Source organism: Oncorhynchus tshawytscha, linkage group LG09 (assembly GCF_018296145.1).
Source record: "Oncorhynchus tshawytscha isolate Ot180627B linkage group LG09, Otsh_v2.0, whole genome shotgun sequence".
NCBI classification, from domain to species: domain Eukaryota; kingdom Metazoa; phylum Chordata; class Actinopteri; order Salmoniformes; family Salmonidae; genus Oncorhynchus; species Oncorhynchus tshawytscha.
In genome coordinates, this window is record NC_056437.1 from 34,207,607 (window position 1) to 34,229,330 (window position 21,724).

General features: G+C 43.1%; 1 protein-coding gene and 1 long non-coding RNA gene across 2 annotated transcripts; one reads left to right on the forward strand and one right to left on the reverse strand.

Moving 5' to 3' along the window:
- Nucleotides 1-3,769: 3,769 nt before the first annotated feature.
- On the reverse strand, nt 3,770-6,148 carry LOC112257847. The gene is made up of 3 exons (XR_002954648.2): nt 5,958-6,148; nt 4,952-5,302; nt 3,770-4,636 (listed from the first exon to the last, which is right to left on the reverse strand). It is a non-coding gene; the product is annotated as an uncharacterized LOC112257847 (long non-coding RNA).
- A 6-nt stretch (nt 6,149-6,154) lies between these two features.
- On the forward strand, nt 6,155-20,453 carry rnft1 (ring finger protein, transmembrane 1). The gene is made up of 9 exons (XM_024431727.2): nt 6,155-6,323; nt 7,914-8,389; nt 8,484-8,560; nt 10,349-10,449; nt 10,647-10,800; nt 18,270-18,428; nt 18,563-18,628; nt 18,839-18,940; nt 19,140-20,453. The coding sequence occupies exons 1-9, from the start codon at nt 6,298-6,300 to the stop codon at nt 19,272-19,274; spliced, it is 1,296 nt and encodes a 431-aa protein (XP_024287495.1). The 5' UTR covers nt 6,155-6,297; the 3' UTR covers nt 19,275-20,453.
- Nucleotides 20,454-21,724: the final 1,271 nt, after the last annotated feature.

Genomic DNA, 21,724 nt, shown 5'->3' on the forward strand with positions numbered 1-21,724 from the left:
AGTTCAAGAAGAGTTAAGAAAATATTTACCAAATAAACTAAAGTAAAGAATTTAAAATAATAAAAAGTAACACAATAAACATAACAATAACGAGGCTATATACAGGGGGCACCAATACAGAGTCAGTGTGCGGGGGTACAGGTTAGTTGAGGTAATTTGTACATGTAGGTTGGGGTGAAGTGACTATGCATAGATAATAAACAGTGAGTAGCAGCTGTGTACAAAACAAATGGAGGGGGTGGGTCAATTTAATAGTCCGGTGGCCATTTAATTAATTGTTCAGCAGTCTTATGGCTTGGGGTTAGAAGCTGTTGAGGAGCCTTTTGGTCCTAGACTTGGTGCTCTGGTACCGCTTGCCGTGAGGTAGCAGAGAAAACAGTCTATGACTTGGTTGACTGGAGTCTCTGACAATTTTATGGGCTTTCCTCTGACACCGCCTATTTGGATTGCAGGAAGCTTGGACAGTGATGTACTGGGCCTTACGCACTACCCTCTGTAGTGTCTTACGGTCAGATGCCGAGCAGTTGCCATACCAGGCGGTGATACAACCGGTCAGGATGCTCTCGATGGTGCAGCTGTAGAAATCTTTGACGATCTGGGGACCCATGCCAAATATTTTCACTCTCCTGAGGGGGAAACGGTTTGTTGTGCCCTCTTCACGACTGTCTTGGTGTGTTTGGACCATGATAGCTTGTTGGTAATGTGGACACCAAGGAACTTGAAACTCTCGACCCACTATACTACAGCCCCTATGATGTTAATGGAGGCCTGTTCGGCCCTGTAACGGTTTTCATGTGGTGAAGGAGAGTCGGACCAAAATGCAGCGTGTAGATTGCGATCCATGTTTAATGAACAAACGTAAACACGAATTAACACAAACACTACAAAACAAAGAACGTAATGAACGAAACGAAAACCGAAACAGCCTATACTTGTGAAAACTAACAAAGACAGGAACAAGGACACTAAGGACAATCACACACGACAAACTCAAAGAATATGGCTGCCTAAATATGGTTCCCAATCAGAGACAACGATAAACACGTGCCTCTGATTGAGAACCACTCCAGACAGCCATAGACTTTGCTAGATCACCCCACTAGCTACAATCCCAATATATACACACCACATACAAAAACCCATGCCACACCCTGGCCTGACCCAATACATGAAGATAAACACAAAATACTAGGGCGTGACAGAACCCCCTAAGGTGCGGACTCCCGAACGCACCTCAAAACAATAGGGAGGGTCTGGGTGGGCGTCTGTCCATGGTGGCGGCTCCGGCGCGGGACGTGGACCCACTCAGTCAATGTCTTAGTCCCCTCTCCTCGCGTCCCTGGATAGTCCACCCTCGCCGCCGACCATGGCCTCGTAGTCCTCACCCAGAACCCCACTGGACTGAGGAGCAGATCGGGACTGAAGGGCAGCTCAGGACTGAGGCAGCTCGGGACTGAGGGGAAGCTCGGGAGTGAGAGAAAGCTCAGGAGTGAGAGAAAGCTCAGGAGTGAGAGGAAGCTCAGGAGTGAGATGAAGCTCAGGCAGGTAGATAGATCTACCAGATCCTGGCTGGCTGGTGGTTTCAGCAGATCCTGGCTGACTGGCAGATCCTGGCTGACTGGCGGATCTGGCAGATTCTGGCTGACTGGCGGATCCTGGCCGACTGGCGGATCCTGGCAGATCCCGGCTGACTGGCGGATCTGGAAGAGTCTGGTTGACTGGCAGATCTGGAAGAGTCTGGTTGACTGGCAGATCTGGCTGCTCCATGCTGACTGGCGGCTCTGGCTGCTCCATGTAGGCTGACAGCTCTGGCGGCTCCTTACAGACTAGCAGCTCTGGCGGCTCCGTGCAGACTGGCAGCTCCTTGCAGACTGGCAGCTCCTTGCAGACTGGCAGCTCCTTGCAGACTGGCAGTTCCTTGCAGACTGGCAGCTCCTTGCAGACTGGCAGCTCCTTGCAGACTGGCAGCTCCTTGCAGACTGGCAGCTCCTTGCAGACTGGCATCTCTGGCTGCTCCATGCAGACCGACAGCTCTGGCTGCTTCATGCAGACTGACATCTCTGGCTGCTTCATGCAGACTGACAGCTCTGACTGCTCCATGCAGGCTGGCTGCTCCATGCAGGCTGGCAGCTCTGGCTGCGCTGAACAGACAGGAGACTCCAGCAGCGCTGTAGAGGAAGAAGGCTCTAGCTGCGCTGAACAGGCGGGAGACTCCGGCAGCGTAGGAGAGGAGAAAGGCTCCGACAGCGCTGGAGAGGTGGGAGACTCCGACAGCGCAGTAAAGGAGGAAGGCTCTGGCAGCGCTGGAGAGGCGAGGCGCACTGTAGGCCTGATGCGTGGTGCTGGCACTGGTGGTACTAGACCGAGAACACGCACAGGAAGCCTGGTGCGGGGAGCTGCTACCGGAGGGCTGGGGTGTGGAGGTGGTACTGGATAGACCGGACCGTGCAGGCGCACTGGAGCTCTTGAGCACCGAGCCTGCCCAACCTTACCTGGTTGAATGCTCTCGGTCGCCCTGCTAGTGCAGCGAGGTGGAATAGCCAGCACTGGGCTATGCAGGCGAACCGGAGACACCAAGCGCAAGGCTGGTGCCATGTAAGCCGGCCCAAGGAGACGCACTGGGGACCAGATGCGTAGAGCCGGCTTCATGGCATTTGGCTCGACGCTCAATCTAGCCCGGCCGATACGCGGAGCTGGAATATACCGCACCGGGCTATGCACCCGCACTGGGGACACCGTGCGCACCACTGCATAACACGGTGCCTGCCCGGTCTCTCTAGCCCCCGGTAAGCACAGGAAGATGGCGTAGGTCTCCTACCTGGCGTCGCTATGCTCCCGCCCCCCAATAAATTTTTGGGGCTGACTCTCGGGCTTCCATCCACTTCGCCGTGCTGCTTCCTCATACCTGCGCCTCTCAGCTTTCGCCGCCTCCAGTTCTTCCTTGGGGCGGCGATATTCTCCAGGCTGAGCCCAGGGTCCTTTACCGTCCAGTTCGTCCTCCCATGTCCATTTCTCCAGGTAGTGCAGCCTCTCCCACTGCAGCTGCTGCTGCTGCTGCTCCTGCTGCCACTGTTGCCTCTCCTGTGGCTCCTGCCTGTTGACACGCTGCTTGGTCCGTTTGTGGTGGGTGATTCTGTAACGGTTTTCATGTGGTGAAGGTCGGACCAAAATGCAGCGTGTAGATTGCGATCCATGTTTAATGAACAAACGTAAACACGAATTAACACAAACACTACAAAACAAAGAACGTAATGAACGAAACGAAAACCGAAACAGCCTATACTTGTGAAAACTAACAAAGACAGGAACAAGGACACTAAGGACAATCACCCACGACAAACTCAAAGAATATGGCTGCCTAAATATGGTTCCCAATGAGAGACAACGATAAACACCTGCCTCTGATTGAGAACCACTCCAGACAGCCATAGACTTTGCTAGATCACCCCACTAGCTACAATCCCAATATATACACACCACATACAAAAACCCATGCCACACCCTGGCCTGACCCAATACATGAAGATAAACACAAAATACTTCAACCAGGGCGTGACAGGCCCGCCTTTTCCTGTAGTCCACGATCAGCTCGAGGCTGTAATCACTGACAAAGGTGCTTCATCAAAGTATTGAGTAGAGGGTCTGAATACTTATGTAAATGTGATATTTCCGTTTTTTTATATACATTTGCATAAATGTCTAAAAACCTGTTTTGCTTTGACATTATGGGGTATTGTGTGTAGATTGGTGAGGGGAAAAAAATATTTAATACATTTTAGAATTAAGGCTGTAATGTAACAAAATGTGGAAAAAGTCAAGGGGTCTGAATACTTTCTGAATGCAATGTAACTGTAAGCTGATGGTTCCTTTTCTTACTGCGAGGTCATTGCTAAGCATCTGGGAAAGTTATACATCATTAGCTTAGTCCGATCATATGCGTTGGCAAAACAGCACAAAGAGACCAGGCTAATTCAATATGCATTTGACATAAATATTCATGATGACGTTTGTGACCTGACTTGTGACCTCAACAACATGAGTCAATTCACCACAATGCATAACCAACTGTCCCCAACCTGTCTCTACTCCTACAAAGCCCAGTAAGCCCATGGCAAACATGGTTCAGACTCTTCAGTCAGTGGAAACTCTTGTAGTAAAGATATCAAAGGAAGAAACAGCAGCTGACAAAGTGAACAGAGAGACAGCAAGTGAACAGAGAGACAGCAAGTGAGTGAGAGAAAAAAAATGAGGGGAGAAGCGAAAGAGACGACATAGAGTCTGTCAAAAGCGATGTCAGGTCACTGCTCCCTGCATCTGTTTTCTGGCGAGATGCATTTATCTATCTCCCGGTAGTCAGATAGCAATTTATATGTCAAGTTAACTTCCACAGGCACTGCTGCTCCGTGCTCAGACATCTTCACTGGGGCCCAGGAGTCCTCTGACAATCCTACGACGTAATAACACAATTACATGGCAGTGAGTAGGCAGGCAGGCGGATGAGAGGCAGGGGAACTGGAAGTAGCTCACAGCCACACCACATTAACCTCCTTTCAGGATGATGACTGGGTACAGCTAGCTAGGCTTGCGCTGCAGCTCATATTAGCCTGTGCTTCACTGTAGAGGCAACCCCGGAGACCTAGAATAAAGAATACAACCTCTCAGAGAAATAAATCAGAGAGAGATTACAGAGGAAGATATCATCAATCAGACAGTATTTGTAGAGATTCTTCTGTGGAGGATGCTTATTGAGAAAGAGGTATACTTTAGGACTTTATAGATGGACAACATGTCAGGACAATTTTTATCCGCTTATAGAGGTGTCATACAGTATCTATACAGTATGTGTATGGCTAGGCTAGGTACAGAATAGAATATGCAGATCATATGTATGATCATACATTAATGATGTGATAAAATCCTTTAAATGTTTTGGTTTTCTACATGAGCTCACATTGTTTGGTGTGTGTTAAATCATTCAAGTCTCTGGAGAATGTGTGGGAATGAACATCTCTAAATAAATCTGAGTATCACTCTGGCAGCTGTCCTTTCTTCCAGCGGGAAGGCCTCATCCATTACACAATGGGAGATCACCTGCCACTGGCCTTAGCTGCAGATGAGCCCCGCACAGCCGGGCCCCGTGCCTGCTGGAACAGATGGCTGGCATGGGGCCCAGCAGCACCTGGGGACCGAGGCTATAGACCCAGGTAATAGAGGAATATTAACAGCCTGTTCAGGTTCAGATGAGATGGGCTTGTTTCCTCTTTTAAATGAACACTGTTGAAGGGGTTTGATCCACTGCCCACTGCAGAAGCATAGAGAAAACATACATGCATGATCAGGAAATAACAATACACTGCACACAGAGACATCAATGCTCTTTGTTTCTTGCATGTTAACTTAACATGGAAGGACATCAATGTTCATAGCATCCCAGCCCAAGGTGAAATGTTGAACCCTGCACAGCTATTGCAAATCCTAACATGCTATCATAGCACTTCAAAACACCGCTAAATATGTATAATTAAAGTCACACAGCACCTCAATGTATTTTTTAAAATTCTTTCCTTCCTGTACATTTGAGAGCTTTAGTCAAGATCATAGGACAGATTATAATACTGTAAAACTTCCATTAGAAAGCCAACCACCAACCAATTAAACAAGCATCAACAGAACAATAACTACATAGGGGGCTCTGAATATGACTCAACTAAGCACTTATCATATTCATTGTAACATCACCAGTTGACAGACATTGCCACGGGGGAAATATGCCCGCAATACAACATGTCACTCAGAAATACACTAAGCTAATGTGATGTCTGTTGTCGACTAGCCTACTGCAGCTGGGGACGCTCAAGTTGGTTGCTTATCTAGGATCCGATTACTTCACCTCAGCCCTAAACTTAACCAAAGGGGAAGAAAACATATCTGCCACTGAGCCTGTGACTATAGTCTACCTGTTCTTCTGGCGTAGAGCTTCACGAAACAAAAATTAATTGAAGGGGATTGATTTATGGTATAAATGTTTGTTGCTTAGCCTACATCACATTAGAAGTAAATATAAAAACGATATATTTGTCTATTTCCCATTCACTGACTGCTTCGCTGAGTTGGTTCTCTGGTGTTCTCTTTTGTCTTTGACCAATTTTACGTCAGTTCGCGACGCTGATGCTGCCGCCTGTCGTATTCAAGATGTCTTCCAAACGATAGGCTTATGGCTTAGCTTGTTTTTAGATCGTTTATTTTATTTACATTTTTGGTTAATTTTGCGTATTAGATGGAGAACGGTGGCTTATCATGAAACTCCGGACTCAGTATGACAGGTACTTAAAGCCTTTTTGCTTGCATTGCTAATTAAATTACATACCGTTAGCCTAGCTAGCTGATAGAGAATATTTGTCACTTGAAGTCTAACGAACAATATACAGTTAGCTATAGTAACTGCCATTAATCTCATCAGTGTCAACAGCCTCTATTTGCCAAAGAGCTGTCAGTGTCAATTGTAATGTTGATCAGACAGCTTGTCACAAAGTTATGTTTCGCTAGCTAAATGCTACCAAACGTTAGCTAATTGTCACTACTTATGTAAACAAAAGAGAAAACAGTTGTTAGACTGGTACAAAAGTGGGTATTGATATAACGTTACTGGTGATAACACAGCCCTGAATCTTTGACTGTAATTTAGCCAGACCAAGTAACATTAGCTAGACTGCGTTACAATGGTTTAACGTTATTTAAGCTGTCAATAACAACCTGTAGCTAGCTAGTAGGGGAGTAACCTAGTAGTATGTGGCGGGTAGATCTGCGCAATAGTCGGTTGAACGCGGTGTGCAACCTACGTTGTCCGAACATCCGAAAGTGCTGGTGGAAAATTGTTTTTAGACAGATATTTTTGCATTTTTTGGGATCGGCTTGCCATTAAATCTAGTTAAATCTAGTTAATTAAGTATGCTTTGTAGCCTGAATGGAGGATGCTTTATGTACGACCTGGTGCACTGGGGACACCAGTGTATTACCGGGAAAGCACATAAATTCGAGATGATAGTGCAGATCTGCCACAAGCAGCTGTCTAGCTAGTAGGGGAGAGTGGGTTATGTTTAGCGATTTTTGTTTTTACATTCACCATCACTCCATCACGGGGAATATACTGTAGTATTATTTCTAACAACGATATCTGAATAATCAGAATTAATGTAAACATTACAGTTTTGAGAACATATCTTGTCCAAAAAAACGTACCCCAAACACAATTCATCACAATCGCTTTTTTGTCTTTTAATAATTTTAAGCACCTTTTAACACAGGCTTAACACCTAACAAACACTTTGTACTTTTTAAAACACTTTTAACATAGGTCAGGCCCTGTTGTTACCTGATATCCCAGCAATAATGTCTTGCATTACACCCGGGAAGAAAACACTTCAATTGTTCCACTTGCCCAATGGGTATTGGCTCAACATACCCCAAGACAAATATTTGACTATCTTAGCCCACACAGCTACAATTATGCACTTTCGTGCTAGGTTTATGACCTCATATGGAAGCTTATAGAGACTCAAAAAGGTTTATAGAACAATCTTACAATTCTGTACTTTTGTTTAGATACAAGCATCATGAAACTACTAACACTATGTTAATTTGACTTGGTGAAAATCTGTTATTTGGACCTCACTTGCTTACCACTTTTTCCATGTGGTTACTTCCTTCAGACTCCATGAAATGATGACATCTTCCTAAATATTTGGTTAAATTATTAATTTAGTCTATTGTTTCCTAAAAACAATTGTCTCAACTTACCCCACTCTCTCCTAGGCCTAGCTAACTTAGCAAGATTGTTAGCTAGCACCTGCACGTTATAACTAGGCTATATCCTCTGTCTCTCCTCTTTACCTCAAACAATTTATTTGTTGAAGGAGTGATTCCAGAAGAACGTTGAAATCGAGGGAATCACCAACTGTGATGCAACCTAACTCCAGCGAGGTAGGTGCCCATCAGGCAGGAAATGGCTTGTCCCTGACTATACAGCCAGAGCTACTGACCAGGACACCAGCAGGGGCTACCGGGGGCTCTGTCATCCCAGAGGCCAGTGATGAAGTCCGGGTACCTATTCTCTCCAGTGGGCCCGGGGAGCCCAGTGGAGGAGGAGGAGGGGCATCATCCCGTAGGTCCAGAGCCAGTTCCAGAACCAGTTCCCACTCCCATTCACATGGTGGGGGACACCAGCACTCTCACAGTGAGCCCAGTGAGACAGACCCAGCTGATGCTGATCTGGAGTCAGGGGAGCCCAGCACCTCGTTCTCAGAACTGCGCTACCTCTTCCGCTGGGTTCAGAAGAGTCTTCCTTTCATAATCATCCTCGGTGCTAAACTAGTCATCCAGCATGCCCTAGGTAAGTTTCAGGTAATTATAACATATACAGTCAGGAACAAATTTCTATTTATCTAGTAAGGTTATCTGACATCTCTTCCATGACTTTGTTGCAGGTCTAGCTGTTGGAGTTGGCTTGTTTACAACTTTTCTTTATGCGAATAAGAACATTCAAACCCAAGTCTTTCTTCAGGTAAGTCACTAATGGAAGAAAATATATAGTACCAGTCAAAGGTTTGGACACACCTACACATTCAAGGGTTTTTCTTTGTTTTTACTATTTTCTACATTGTAGAATAATAGTTAAGACATAAACTATGAAACAACACATTTGGAATAATGTAGTAACCCAAAAAGTGTTAAACAAATCAAAATATATTTTATGAGGTTCTTCAAAGTAGCCACCCTTTGCCTAGTCTTGGCATTCTCTCAACCAGCTTCATGAGGAATGCTTTTCCAACAGTCTTGAAGGACGGCAGGTAGCCTAGTGGTTAGAGGGTTGGACTAGTAACCGGAAGGTTGAAAGATCAAATCCCCGAGCTGACAAGGTAAAAATCAGTCGTTCTTTCCCTGTTCCTAGGCCACCATTGAAAAGAAGAATTTGTTCTTAACTGACTTGCCTAGATAATTAAAGGTTAAAAATAAGGAAGTTCCCACATATGCTGAGTGCTTGTTTGCTGCTTTTCCTTCACTCTGCGGTCCAACTCATCCTGAACTATTTCAATTGAGTTGATTGTGGAGGACAGGTCATCTGATACAGCACTCCATCACTTTCCTTCTTGGTCAAATAGCCCTTAGACAACCTGGAAGTGTTTGTTGAAAAACAAATAATAGTCCCACTAAGCTCAAACCAGATGGGATGACGTATCGCTGCATAATGCTGTGGTAGCCATGCTGGTTAAGTGTGTCTTGAATTCTAAATAAATCACGACAGTGTCACCAGCAAAGCACCATCACACCACCTCCTCCATGCTTCACGGTGGGAACCACACATGCGGAGATCATCCGTTCACATACTCTGAGCCTCACAAAGACACGGCGGTTGGAACCAAAAATCAAACATTTTGATTCATCAGACCAAAGGACAGATTTCCACTGATCTAATGTCCATTGCTCGTGTTTCTTGGCCAAACAAGTCTCTTCTTCTTGTGTGCTTTAGTAGTGGTTTCTTTGCAGCAATACGACCATGAAGGCCTGATTCTCCTCTGAACAGTTGATGTTGAGATGTGTCTGTTACTTGAACTCTGTGAAGCATTTATTTGGGATGCAATTTCTGAGGCTGTTAAGTGAACTTATCCTCTGCAGCAGAGGTAACTCTGGGTCTTCCTTTCCTGTGGTGGTCCTCATGAGAGCCAGTTTCATCATAGCGCTTGATGGTTTTTGCGACTGCACTTGAAGAAACTTTCAAAGTTCTTGAAATTTTTCTGATTGACTGACCTTCATATCTTAAAGAAATGGACTGTTGTTTCTCTTTGCTTATTTGAGCTTTTCTTGCCATAATATGGACTTGATATTTTACCAAATAGGGCTATCTTCTGTATACCACCCCTACTTTGTCACAACACAACTGATTGGCATCAACACATTCAGAAGGAAAGAAATTCCAGAAATTAACTTAACAAGGCACACCTGTTAATTGAAATTCATTCCAGGTGACTACCTCATGAAGCTGGTTGAGAGAATGCCAAGAGTGTGCAAAGCTGTCAAGGTAAAGGGTGGCTACTTTGAAGAAGCTCAAATATAAAATATATTTTGATTTGTTTAACACTTGCTTTGGTTATGTGATTCCATATGTTGTTTTGATGTCTTCACTATTATTCTACAATGTAGAAAATAGTACAAATAAAGAAAAACCCTGGAATGAGTAGGTGTGTCCAAACCTTTGACTGGTTCTGTATATTCTCAATTTATACATCCATTGCTTTAATTTATACTCATTCCTCAGTCTGAATCTGATCGTCTTCAGTGTATTTCTCCTCAGGATCGTCGGTCAAAAATAGAGTGCGTATGGCTGCTCCTCTTCCTGGCGTCCTCCACACTTCTGCTTTACTACACATTTCTCGCTGAGTCACTTTACTATTGGTAAGTTTCCCCTTACTTCACATGCTCACAGCAGACCAGAATAGAATCAAAATAATTATACGCAATATGTGGAAATTTGCCTTTGGCTTCACAGCATGGTATGATTAATACACAAAACTGACAAACATTAAAAACATCAGGACTGGGAGCATAATACGTAATCCACATCCTCTCATCCATCTTTCCCTCTCTCTCAGCCTAATTTTCCTGAGCCCAGCTGTTGAACCCCTGGGTTTCTGGGAGGTCCTATGGGCGGTGGGTGTCACCAACTTTATGCTCAAGTTCTTCTTCATGGGGTTCAAGTGCCTTATCCTACTGCTACCATCTAACCTGGTGACATTCAGAGCCCAGGTAAGCAAGGAAGGATGCTCTCTCTCCCTCTCCGGGTGTTTGATAAGGCCCAGTCGGGCTCGTTGGCTAAAAATGTACTGGCCTGAACAGAATTTCTAGTGTCCTGGACATGGTGCAGTTAAAATCAGGGCCTAAAACCAACGTTTAGTCCACCAGCCACAGTGGCAGGTAGATTTTTAAAAATCTAGCGTCGTCCGAGTTAGTGGAGGGTTTGGCCAATCTAGCCACTCATACAGTAATTTTTTTTTTTTTACTTGACAAAATATATTTCTGCAATAATTACAAAACAAGAAAAAAAACAGATGGACATGCTTTGTAGTGATGTAGTAAATTGCAAAAAAAATTATTTTGACCAAAATATCACATAAAAATGTCCTGCTCTCCCTTTAAGGGCAGGAGGTTACTGTGGCTATGAGGGAATTCAAGCAAACCATCAGTGACAGTGTGCAGATGTGTCTTCGCTAGCAGTTGACAACCTAGTTAGTGTAAATGGCCAAGAAACACACAAGGACAAAGTCTCACTTTAGTAGACTTTCAAGGAAATTAGACCATATCAGGGACGTCACTAGACATTCAGAACATCCGGGGCTCAGTCCTGAAGACCTGGGGCTGAATCCTGTGTGACCGAAATGAAGTGCCCCGCACGCTAGCAGTGAACATTTTGCAGAAACATAACGCTGTGTTGCATATCTCACTGCTTTCTTCCATGCTCTTTGCTCTCCTGATGCCAAATAATTAACACTTCTTAATATTAATTCAATGGAATATGGTGTCAATATATTTTTAAAATCTATTAGCAAGTACAAAATACAAGTGCATTTTCCATGAAGAAAATGTTGAAAAAAGTAAATAATTTTGTTGCAATGTTTTCATAAACCATGTCCAATATTTGATTGGCAATAACAAAAAAGCCTCATGTTGATGTTGGTCACATTACTGTTAACTAATGTGAGCTAGTCATGCTGTGCGCACTGTGCAGTTCCAAAATAAAAACGCAGGCACCAAATACACTTGAAAATCATGATTTTATCATATGTGGTAATAAATCAGATTCAATCAAGGTCAATTAGCTACAGGACAATATTTATACCTACAAAAAAACAAATAGACCCCCTGCAACACCCCTGTAGTAATAACACTTAATTTTACACGCATTTACATACCAGCATGCAATCCTTTCTCCAACTAAAGACTCACAATGTTTGAAGTTATATTACACTGTACTAGGATGTTAGTCCATCCATAAAGATTAGACATTTCCCAAGCGTGTTAGTATGTACAGTGGGGCAAAAAAAGTATTTAGTCAGCCACCAATTGTGCAAGTTCTCACACTTAAAAAGATGAGGCCTGTAATTTTCATCATAGGTACACTTAACAGACAAAATGAGAAAAAAAAATCCAGAAAATCACATTGTAGGATTTTTAATGAATTTATTTGCAAATTATGGTGGAAAATGTATTTGGTCACCTACAAACAAGCAAGATTTCTGGCTCTCACAGACCTGTAACTTCTTCTTTAAGAGGCTCCTCTGTCCTCCACTCGTTACCTGTATTAATGGCACCTGTTTGAACTTGTTATCAGTATAAAAGACACCTGTCCACAACCTCAAACAGTCACACTCCAAACTCCACTATGGCCAATACCAAAGATCTGTCAAAGGACACCAGAAACAAAATTGTAGACCTGCACCAGGCTGGGAAGACTGAATTTGCAATAGGTAAGCTTGGTTTGAAGAAATCAACTGTGGGAGAAATTATTAGGAAATGGAAGACATACAAGACCACTGATAATCTCCCTCAATCTGGGGCTCCACGCAAGATCTCACCCCGTGGGGTCAAAATGATCAAGAACGGTGAGCAAAAATCCCAGAACCACACAGGGGGGACCTAGTGAATAACCTGCAGAGAGCTGGGACCAAAGTAACAAAGCCTACCATCAATAACACACTACGCCGCCAGGGACTCAAATCCTGCAGTGCCAGACGTGTCCCCCTGCTTAAGCCAGTACATGTCCAGGCCCGTCTGAAGTTTGCTAGAGAGCATTTGGATCATGCAGAAGAAGATTGGAAGAATGTCATATGGTCAGATGAAACCAAAATATAACTTTTTGGTAAAAACTCAACTCGTCGTGTTTGGAGGACAAAGAATGCTGAGTTGCATCCAAAGAACACCATACCTACTGTGAAGCATGGTGGTGTAAACATCATGCTTTGGGGCTGTTTTTATGCAAAGGGACCAGGACGACTGATCTGTGTAAAGGAAAGAATGGGGCCATGTATCACGAGATTTTGAGTGTGAACCTCCTTCCATCAGCAAGGGCATTGAAGATGAAACGTGGCTGGGTCTTTCAGCATGACAATGATCCCAAACACACCGCCCGGGCAACGAAGGAGTGGCTTCGTAAGAAGCATTTCAAGGTCCTGGAGTGGCCTAGCCAGTCTCCAGATCTCAACCCCAGAAAATCTTTGGAGGGAGTTGAAAGTCTGTGTTGCCCAGCAACAGCCCCAAAACATCACTGCTCTAGAGGAGATCTGCATGGAGGAATGGGCCAAAATACCAGCAACAGTGTGTGAAAACCTTGTGAAGACTTACAGAAAACATTTGACCTCTGGTCAATAACTAAAGTTTATCTCAATGACAAATACTTATTTTCCACCATAATTTGCAAATAAATTCTTTAAAAATCCTACAATGTGATTTTCTGGATTTTTTTTCTCTGGATTTTTTGAAGTGTACCTATGATGAAAATTACAGGCCTCATCTTTTTAAGTGGGAGAACTTGCACAATTGGTGGCTGACTAAATACTTTTTTGCCCCACTGTCAATTGTTATGATGCATTCTATTTTGGGTCACTGGCCTCCTAAACCAGGTATGTAGACGTCTTAATGCACTGAAAGATCTCTCATAGCTGTTAACTGGGATTGTCAGCGCGGCCTGTATGATTGCCTTCAGTGATGGGAACATATCAAGGTCGAACAATTTATACACACAGGACATGTCAGAAGTGACATCTTTCTTCTTTTGAGAGGTAATGTTTAGCAAGGACTACTTCCTCTGACTTCGAAAGGAATGTGCCTTGTTTGTCTTGTGTGGGCCTCCCGTCTCTCTATGTTCTCATGTGTTCTTGCTCTGTCCTGTCTACTCCCCTCTCTTCCTTGCTGTCTAAAGTACTGCTTTCCTGGATCTGCTATGTTATTACAGAGATGGCATAGTATCAGTGCCGTAGCAATATGGAGTATTCTGAACACACACACACAGAAGCAATATACTGTACGCGGACACACAATATGAACAGGCAAATAATGTTTACCTGAATTGAGGGGATAATTTCTGTTCCTTAATGATATTAGCAGTTCACTCAATCTTAAACATGATTAACATTCAACTGTCTTCCCCTTCACTAACCACAATACCTGTGTTCTCTCGCTTTGGCAACAAAATCGAAATGTGTGCAACCATGTGGCAAAACAGCTTAGATTGTTAACATGTAAGCTATATTTCATCGCCAATGTTTATTTGAAAACAAATACATTTGCACAATGATCACTTGTTGTTTCAAATACATCATTACAGTTGTTGGTTAGCTAGTTAGCAACATTTTTAGACATATTTGCATTGACAGGAAATCATGCTGAAATAAGCCACTTACCCAGCTAGCAAGGAGGCCCAGAAGCGGCCCTCTTCCGGGGGCCAGAACTGATTGAATCGAACTGAGAAGTGGTCTGTGGTCACCACCTGCAGAACCACTCCTTTATTGGAGGTGCCTTGCTAATTGCCTATAATTTCCACCTGTTGTCTATTCCATTTGCACAACAGCATGTGACATTTATTGTCAATCAGTGTTGCTTCCTAAGTGGACAGTTTGATTTCACAGAAGTGTGATTGACTTTGAGTTACATTGTGTTGTTTAAGTGTTCCCTTTATTTTTTTGAGCAGTGTACAAGACAAATTCTTCATTCACAAATTCTACATTATTTCAATTAAATATTTCAAGGAGAAAATTACTTATTTGTAATTGTTGTTGTTGTAGTGGGGATAGTAACATTAGCCTTCTCAAAAAAATTATGCTTTAAGGAAAACTATTCAATATACTCACATAAAAAAGTATGCATTAAGGTATCTGTAATAAAATGTGGCAAAAATGAATGTAGAAAATAATACATGAATTTACAGTCGTATGAAAAAGTTTGGGCACCCCTCTGAGGCTGCATAATAATTTACTCTGTCGTCCCAGAAAATGATCACAGTGGCATGCCATTCATTTTCTAATAAAAGCTGAGTACTGGGGTATTGTCCAGACAAAGATTTTTAGTGTAGCAATATTAAGTTGTATGAAATTAAATGAGATGTGAAAAATAGGCTATGCAAAAATGTGGGCACCCTTGTCATTCTGTTGATTTGAATACCTGTAACTACTTATCACTGATTAATTGGAACACACAATTGGTTTGATGAGCTCATTAAGCCTTGAACTTCATAGACAAGTGCATCCAATCATGAGAAAATGTATTTGAGGTGGCCAATTGCAAGTTGTTCTCTTTGACTCTCCTCTGAAGAGTGGCAACATGGGGGCCTCAAAACAACTCTCAAATGACCTGAAAACAAAGATTGTTCAACATTATGGTTAGAGGAAGGCTACAAAAAAGCTGTCAGTGTCCAATGTGAGGAACATAGTGAGGAAATGGAAGACCACAGGCACAGTTCTTGTTAAGGCCAGAAGTGGCAGGCCAAGTAAAATATCGGAGGCAAAAGGCGAAGGTTGGTGAGAACGGTCAAAAACAGCCCACAGACCACCTCCAAAGACCTACAACATCATCTTGCTGCAGATGGTGTCACTGTGCATCGTTGAACAATTCAGCGCACTTTGCACAAGGAGAAGCTGTATGGGAGAGTGATGCGGAAGAAGCCTTTTCTGCACACACGCCACAGAGTCGCTTGAGGTATGCAAACGCACATTTGGACAATACTGGGAATCTTGTTAAAGTTGAGGGTCGCATGGATTCCACTCAATATCAGCAGATTCTTGGGAATAATGTTGACGAATCAGTCAAAGTTGAAGTTACGCCAGGGCTGGATATTTCAACAAGACAACGACCCAAAACACTGCTCAAAATTTACCCGGGCATTTATGCAGAGGAACAAGTACAATGTTCTGGAATGGCCATCCCAGTCCCCAGACCTGAATATCATTGAGAATCTGTGGGATGATTTGAAGCGGGCTGTCCATGCTCGGCAACCATCAAACCTAACTGAACTGGAGAAGTTTTGTAAGGAGGAATGGTCCAAAATACCTTCATCCAGAATCTAGACACTCATTAGAGGCTATGGGAAGCGTCTAGAGGCTGTTTTTTTTTTGTTTTTTTAGCAAAATGAGGCTTTACTAAATATTGATGTGATTTTTCTATTGTGGTGCCCAAATTTATGCACCTGTCTCATTTTGTTTTGATGCATATTGCACATTTTCTGTTAATCCAATAAACCTAATTTCACTACTAAAATATTACTGTGTCCATCAGTTATTTGATATATCAAAATGAAATTGCTGATCCAAACACCCAATTATTTATAAATGGAAATAATGATAATTGTCAGGGGTGCCCAAACTTTTTCATACGACTGTATATAGCTCAGGATTTCCATAAACTGGTAATAGCCAGAATTTGGACAATTTGAAAACTAAATACATGTCAAAATATAATTGGCACAAGTCAATTGCAGAAAAAAAAATCCTAATCCCATAAAGCTTTTCAGCCTATTCATTGACGGAAATACCAGTTGATGTAAATACATTTGACCCATCATGGTTTGGGCTCCTGAGTGGCGCAGCGGTCTAAGGCACGGCATCTCAGTGCAAGGGCTGTCACTACTGTCCCTGGTTCGAATCCAGGCTGAATCACATCCGGCTGTGATTGGTAGTCCCATAGGGTGGTGCACAATTGTTTATCAACATTTTAAGCTAAAGGTTCTGATCTGTTACATCAGACTCATTGCTTTAAAAAAAAAAATGTATATAGCCTAGGCCTACTGGTTGTATGAATTTTGGATGTATCGTCGCACAACTGTACAAGAGTCTGTTTGGGCTATTTATTTTTTGACAAGCTGACTAATAGAATAGGTCAACTTTTCTACTATGGGGGACAGTAGATTGACATAGGCTCATAGGCGGCGTGCCCATAAAGCTAGGGGAAGCTATGCTTTCCCTCAGTAAATTGAAATAAATTGCCAAAATTATATAGCCTAATTAGCTTACTCCTGTCAATACAGAAATAAATACAAATCATTCAAAAAAGGCTACCAAATCATTATTTGGCCAGAGAGGATCATAAGCTTCCCCTAGCCTTAAAAAAACAAAAGGATTATTTTAAATCACATTGCCTACAGTCGGAGGGAAAGGCTGCACACACTGCAAATACCAAATAGATGATTGTTGAGTTGCGACTGTCTGAAAAGAGGCCCAGCCAGGCACATCGCAATATTTCGAAATTCAATTGTGGAAGAACATAGTTTGGAAAGCAAATTGCTATTGCTGTAAAGAGAAAACAATGAAAAGACTAATCTGTCTTTTAGTTATCAAAATTGGCAATTGAGCGAACAACAGTCGGCCTATAGACTATCTTATTGGCACCAGAGGAGAGCATCGGTCATATCTCTAGTGAGTGCACACTGTGCATATTCACTCTTTATCATTGTTGGGTCAATGCCACTTAAAAGTTTGTTTTTCGGACAGTAATCTACTAGTGATTTTGCTGTTCTTTACTCTTCTTTATTGTTGGCTGAAGAAAAGTAATGTGGACAGTTATTCGAACTTCTTCAAATTTCGTGTTAAAGACACGTCATTGCATCCTGGACTTGCATGTTCTGTTAAGATGAATTACCATAATGTAAATGTGGTTTCTGTCATTCTGAGCACCGTGGGTGGATGCCCTAATCATGTTGCCCACCCAATGCATAGGCCTATGGGTCCTGTACATTTCTCATAACCGAAACCCTGCTATACCCTGCTAAGCATCCAAAATATTTTTTACAATGGTGGGGGAGTGCTACGATGGAGGTGAGGTGGCATCAAAACAGAGCCTCATCTAGTGTATATATAAATCAAGAATGCTAGGTGTTCCTAATGTTCCTTTTGCAGACTATCAACAGTAGCCACTAGCCAGCCTATTGTTAGTATGTTCACTATTGAACATTTAACTTTTGTGAATCAATTTCCCTTAAATGAATAATCTCAGTGAGTGGATTGATGAGCGCTCCTTTTTACTCTGGACAGCTTGCGTGTGCTGTGTGAACGCGCCAATTTATGTACTGCTCCAGTGCTCAAGAAGTTGTGACTCGTGAGGAGCGTGGTTGAATGAACAGCCAATCATATTGTTCAAATACAAAAAGCCTGATTTTTGGTGTGATCTTTCACCATTTTGGAGGGGATCAACAGCGGGAAAGCATTGATTCACTCATGACTCGCTGTCCCCAGGGGCGGTGGTACATGCTGATTGAAGAGGTGGGCCAGGTGTACCAGTCTGTGGCCCCCATCCCCCTCTGGTTCCGCTACCTGATCACCTACCAGGAGGTGGATGGCAACACTGGCCTCACCCTGGGAGTCCTGCTGGCTCTGGTCTACTTCATACTCAAGGTGGCTGACCTACAACTGTACCACATATCATGGATCAAATATGGATGCTTCAAAATGGCTCATTTAGTAGAGGAAATTATTTGTTATTTACACCTTGTGTTTAAATGTACTAAACTCTTACTTTTTCAAATCAGCTTTTAGGATTGTATGGACAGTGGGGGTCTTTCCAGAAAACTGTGAGGCTATTTCTCAGTGGCGAGGTACAGTACTTTAAATAGATCAACATGTCAAAAATGTTCTTAGTGGTGGTATGTGGGTTGCCTGACAAGTGACTACTTGTCTTGAACATGCTGAAAAGCTTGTTCCATGTATAGATCAGGTCAGTATAATGTGGACCCTTGTAAGTAGTTTGGATCTGTGTTGTTTGTTGACTGTGTGGGATGGTAACATGTGTTGTTGTTCCTCCTCAGCACACGGGGGCAGCAGCCACCAGGAGCCAGTGCAGTGAGGCTGGGGACATCTGTCCTATCTGTCAGGCAGAATACAGGAACCCTCGAGCCCTCCTGTGTCAGGTAAGATACACCACCACATTACTGCAGAATAAACATTGCAGACTTTTTTGAACGTGTACCTTTTTACTCTTTAACCAGATACCAGGCACTAGAAACCTGGTATCTGAGGCTACACACACATACAGTACTGCCTGTATGTGCTTTATTGTAGCATGGTTTGATTGAGGATGCTTGTTTATTTTCTCTCTCTCAATAACAGCATATTTTCTGTGACGAGTGCATTGCTCTGTGGTTTAACCGGGAGAAGACGTGTCCACTCTGTCGCACGGCCATCACAGACAAGGTCCACAAGTGGAGGGACGGGGCCACCACACCTTACCTCCAGATCTACTGACCGAAAGAGATGATGAAGGAAATTGGAGAGCCTATGACTTATGGACACTGTTTGCGATGTGTGAATGACAGTTGCATTGACCGCAATACTCCACTCCTCATTGGCTTGTGAAGCTGATGACCATACTGTTCCTCCATTCATTAAGGGCTGTGCCCACTACTTGCCAACGTCAAGTAAGGTCACATAAAATGTGTGATTGGGATGCATTCAGCACCGTGGCATGTTACTGCAACTCCCTCTCCGACCATCTCTTTTCTACACAACTAACTGACTGACTGAAGTTGGTTCTCTCTCTGCATGGCCCCTTTTGCTGTTTTTAGTTGATTTTATTTTCAAACATGTATCTTTTCTTATCATGATCTGATTTAATCATGTTTTGTTTTGACGGCCAGCCTAGAAGAACAGAACAGACAGCCTCTGTCTTTATTAGACAGAGCTGTCAGGGAATAGCCTGATCCCAAATCAGTTTGTGCTTTTTTGCCAGCTCCTACCTTTATTGTCAATGTCACGACAATGACCATAGAGGGCGGCAAGACAACACAAACAGATCTGGCACCAGGCTAGGCAGGGAATACCTGGAGGTTCCTTCTACCGGTAAATAGGGGTGGGGTGAGGGATATTTAAATTATAGTAGTATTTTAATCAGATGTATTATGTCACTCCCTTCAAAGTTAGAACAAATGTGGATCACATGTGTTATGTTTTGTGTTTGGTAGATACCCAGTCTTTCAAACACTTCTCTCTTTGAGTTGCAAAGGTTCCAACATGTTGCAAAGGGATTCCATTCTGTGTCTGAGAGGCAGTCCGGATAGACCGAGGTGGTTAAAGAACTAAATGTACTCTCCTCGTTGGGAAGCAATTAAACACAAAGGTTGATGATATTTAAAAGTTATTCATTTGGGGGGCTTCTTATTTTCAGATTAAGTCTGATATCTCTGCTTTTTAAGATTTGTTTTCCAGATGACAAATATGCAACACAACTGATTGTTGTGAGATTGGTTTGATCCATAAATTATTTTTCTAAAGTGATGATGCAGTTGCATTCTTCCACTCTGGTTTTTAAAAGGATGTATCTATTTTACTACCATATTTCATGATGTAGTGAAACCATTTCATGTTTTTCATCCATAAAGTCTTTCCATCAACAAATTAAATAAAATATAAAATGCTTTTAAATTATTTTTATTATAGCCTACTAATAATTGGCCTTGAGCATTTACACTAATTATATAATAATACATTAACCTGTTTAAGCTTGTTGTGAACCAACTTTGTTTTTCAGTTATTTACAATCCTATTTGTCTTTAGAATGAAGAGTGCAGAGATCTTAGGGTCACACAGAAAAGCATAAATCTATCCTCTTCCTACCATCCATTGGCTGTTCTTAGTATTAACTATTGTCCCATTTGGACTGTCATATAAGTGGACTGGAGGCATATAGTTGGGCGAGTCCATATCTATACAGGTGAAGGAGACCAATGAGTGTCAGCTAAGTTTGGATGTTCTCAAACACAACCATGTTTTCTAAGCTCTCAGAGGCACTGCAGTCAATGGCTGTTTGAGAGCATCAATACTGTGATATATGATGGGTAAATTATGACAGACTGTTCTACAAATAATATTGACTAGTTATTTAGGATGCAAGATGATTCGTAGTCAGTGATTTGCAGTCAGTCTCAACTCACCTCTAAAGTTGGCTGCAATGTCGAACGCGCCCAGTAACTTGGGTCAGGGCAACCAAGGGCTCTATCAAAGGTTATGGACATACTGACAAGATTACATGTCTCTAAACCATAGCCGTGGGGAGTAGCGGTGCTGAGGGGGCTGCAGCACCAAATATTTTCACTGGACCGATATAGACCTCTGCAGCGCATTAATGGAGATTGTAAATGCTGCATATCCGCTAAATCGGAAATTACCGTTTACATTTCTAGCGAGCAATCTGTAACGCTTCAGAAATACAGATTGAATTGAGCCCCTAGTCAGTACAAAGTAAACAATCAAATATTATTTTAGCCGCCTCCTGAGTGGCGCAGTGGTCTAAGGCTGTGCCATTAGAGATTCTGGGTTCAGCCTCTGTCGCAGCCGGCCGCAACCAGGAGACCCATGGGGCGGCGCACAATTGGCCCAGCGTCGTCCGGGTTAGTGGAGGGCTTGACCGGCATGTCCCATGGCGCACTAGCGGCACCTGTGGCGGGCCGGGCGCATTGCACGGTAGCACGGCCGCCAAGTGCATGGTGTTTCCTCCGACACATCGGTGCGGCTGGCATCCGGGTTAAGTGGGCATTGTGTCAAGAAGCAGTGCAGATTGGTTGGGTTGTGTTTCGGATGACGCAAGGCTCTCGACCTTCACCTCTCCGGAGTCCGTACGGGAGTTGCAGTGATGAGACAAGACTAACTACCAATTGGATAACATGAAAAAGGGAGTACAAATATATTTTATATTTTAG

Bases quoted from the DNA above. Each gene is read 5' to 3' on its own strand.
- rnft1 (XM_024431727.2), top strand. From the start codon at position 6,298: ATGAAACTCCGGACTCAGTATGACAG. The intron at 8,390-8,483 runs GTAAGTTTCAGG...ACTTTGTTGCAG, and splicing joins AGTCATCCAGCATGCCCTAG to GTCTAGCTGTTGGAGTTGGC. The intron at 10,801-18,269 runs GTAAGCAAGGAA...CGCTGTCCCCAG, and splicing joins TGGTGACATTCAGAGCCCAG to GGGCGGTGGTACATGCTGAT.